At 37.2% G+C, this 3,339-nt stretch overlaps 1 protein-coding gene across 1 annotated transcript in view; it reads right to left on the minus strand.

Annotated features, from left to right (window-relative positions):
• Positions 1 to 2,444: 2,444 nt before the first annotated feature.
• The window catches only part of ARL15 (ARF like GTPase 15), a gene marked incomplete at its 3' end in the record, with an annotated part of 228,853 nt that continues 227,958 nt past the window's right edge, over positions 2,445 to 3,339 (minus strand). Inside the window, exon 6 of the mRNA XM_082012988.1 lies at positions 2,445 to 2,597. Within this exon, the coding sequence (XP_081869114.1) occupies positions 2,445 to 2,597 (153 nt within the window). The remainder of the gene's footprint in view (positions 2,598 to 3,339) is intronic.

The raw sequence follows: 3,339 nt of genomic DNA on the forward strand, positions 1-3,339 counted from the left end.
TCTCATTGACTACTTGGGCCTTTTGCATGTTAGTCATGTAGCACCTTCCAACAGGGCATAGTTGGGAAATCATGACCAAAATGTAACTTGGAAACACTGAAGTTTTTGGACCAGACTCACTGATAGTACAAATAAATATGGTTTTAAGAATGCAAGGCAGTTGAGCTTCTTTTCATTTGCTGTACCTTTTGGTCCATAACTCTAATATGGGAAAGAAGGGGAAAAACAGTAAAAAAAAAATTATCTCTCATCTTCTAACCAATGTTCAATGAAAAAGCAGTAGAAGCTCTGAATCCTTCTTTTTGCCTCCCCAAACTGCCTGCCTTCTCTGGGAGATAATTCTCTCACTCCTCCTCACCACTTCCTATTTGTCATTGTCTGTAAACAGGACAGAAATCTGGGGACCTTGTGGAAATATGGGGACTCTGTAGCCTCTAAGTTTATGTCAGCTAAGACAGAGTTTGGAACTGTAAATTAGATCCAGTTCTTCTTTAAATCCAGGGAAAGGAGCCTCCTTAATCCATGCAACAGAAACTGATGGGCAGCTGGAGCCCATCTAAACTGTGCAGAGAGAACCAAACCAACATAGTGCTCCTTTCTGTGTTTTACAATGAACAATTCCAGTTCTTGGGTATTTCCCAAGAGCATCAGGAGTGAGGCAATTGACCTGGCAGGAAAGAGAAGAAAAACAAAGCAAGAAGAGATGCCCCTCAGGCTTTCTGCCTGTTCTATCAAAAAATTAAACACCGAGTTTACCTGTTTTCCCTGCTTCTTTCTGATAATAGGAAGCAAGTTAAAACAGTGATCATCAGGCCATGCATTTGGGCAGAAATAATTCTGAGAGAGGAATACAAGAAAAATGTGGCAATTGAAAACTAAACAAAAAAATATTAAAAGCATTTTGTTTAACAAAGAGTATAACTGCAAGTAACAGAGAAATGGCTTTTGTAAGCCTTTAAAAGCTGATCCTTGCTATTTTCTTTTCTCAAATAAACTAGTAAGAAACTACAATAAACTTCAAACTTAAAAAATACATGCTCAGAGTGGAAAGATTATGTTGCCTAAAGCCCTGGAAAAGGAGTTACAAGTTTCAAAACACAAGCAGAATCTATGAGGAACCACTGACACATCACTACAGTTTGTGTTTGCAGATACTCATGCACGAGGGTAGCTGAATGCACAAGGCACAACATTCAAGGTGTGCACCAGTCCCATGACTGGTCTGCACGTACCCTGTTGTGTGACCGACTTACTGGTGAATGAGTGACCAGGCATGTTTCTTTAATGGACAAAATCGGTATATAAGGTTTTAAAAAAAATCAACAAAAGGCAGCCAAAAAAACTGCAAACGTACAATGGGGAAAACTTGGAAAGAGGAAATATGCACTGTGTTACTGGAACAAAATGGGATTTTTCCAAATGTATTACAAATGTTGTTTCCAATGAATACTTTTTTGTCTTCTAAGTAACATTTAGCCCAGAGGAAGTTTGAAAGAACAAGTTATAATCCCTTGAGAAGAGAAGCTTATAGCACAAACACTGGAAGGCCCTTATTTATGGTATAGACGCCTTGGCAATGTTACGATAACAGTAGTACTCAATGAGTGAGAGATAAAGGAAGCAATCCTTATTTAAAATCAGTCACACTTCTGACTAGTAATAAAGCCTCCACAGCTGAATTAACAGACATTTGTTTTGCTTCTCTTACGGAAAACTACTTTCAGTGAAAATTATTACTTCATCCAACTTTTGTATATTTTCTAAAAATATTGTCACTTAGACCACCTGTTTATGTCGCCTATTTTTCCCAAATACTGTTATCTGCACACATCTGTTTGCTAATTTACCTTTCAGGGAACTTCCAGAAAAATAAGGGTTCTGCCTTTGACAAGGTTACGCTGCAACCTTAGAAGAGGAATCAACTAACTTGTCAACTGTATTTTCACTTAGTAAAACTTCAGGACTAACCTTTGCATTAACATGAAACTTCTTGCCTTTAAGGTATCCTATTAAGGTTCTCAGTGGCTGTGCTTTCCATACTGTGGGGTCAGTAAACAAGCTAATACAAATTAGTCTCACAAATCCTTAAGACATTAGCTATTTTTTAAAAATCAAGGTAGCAGGTAGAATTCCTCCTTTACAGACTATGTTATTTTTGTGCGTGTAAAATTTCCTATCGACGATAATCGAAATGCAAGAAAGCAACATGCAGTGTGCAGAAATAGTGGTAAACAAAGAGGAACTCCCTATTTCAGTAGTGTAGACAGCTTTACTGGAAATAGTTGTGTACCTGATTCACAGAATATTTACTTTAACAAAGGACATTCTGCACTGTGTATGAATGACGTTATCACAGCACAGTCTTGATACCACACCATAATTAAGCTGTGAGCAGAATGTGCAGGTACAGCGATGTGCAGAGAATCACTCTTCTCTCTTGCGTTTCACATTCTTGAAGGTTCGAAGTCTCTCTCTTCTAGCAAGTTTATTAGAAGGGAGAAGCTGTCTTTTACTGCCTCCATATCATCCAAGGAGCAGGGTTTAAGAATCCAACGCTTTCCACGTGCAAGTGGCTCAAGTTCAAAATATTTTTTTATCTATTAAGAAAAAAAAAAGATACCAATGTATTAGTATTATAGTGACAACTCTTGTCTCTCATCTAAAACAAAACAAAACATACCACCAAAAAACCCCATGTAAAAAGATCAGGATACTCATTTTTAGAATCTTACCCACAGCTGTTCTTATAATACAGGTTATATGACATGACCTGAAAGTGTTTTCTTTAGGGGTGAGTGACCTGCGTGGAAGCTACCATTCTACCCATACACTTAACAGCATGGGAGGTCTGGGGAAGAATCATACAGACTTAAGGCAGAAAGCAGAGCACATGAAACAAGTGTTCAAAAACATAGCCAAAACAGCAGAAGTAACTAAGAAATTTTAGGTTATGTTTGTATTTTTATGTTAAAGCTGTATGTTTCATCACATACTTATTGGTAAACAATTAAGATGCAGAATTTGTCACCAGACTACTTTAACTATACAAATGAACTGTCAAAAAAGTAGACATCGTTAACATTCCAGTCAAAGGTGAGCTACAGCAGAGGGTTTCTTAATGACCTTGAGAACACTAGAAAAATAAAAATTCTTCCAAAATCAGTTATTTTTTCTAAAATTAAACATAGAAGACTAGAACACTAATCTGATTAGGATAGTACTAAGCATTATACATGAGACAGGTTTTTCTACAATCATCTTAGTTCAAAATCCAGCACGTTCCAGCAGACGTCAGCTGCTTACTAACACTACCTAATAATGCCTATAAAGAAGGAAACC

Source organism: Phaethon aethereus (assembly GCF_964289735.1).
Source record: "Phaethon aethereus genome assembly, chromosome: Z".
Lineage (NCBI taxonomy): Eukaryota > Metazoa > Chordata > Aves > Phaethontiformes > Phaethontidae > Phaethon > Phaethon aethereus.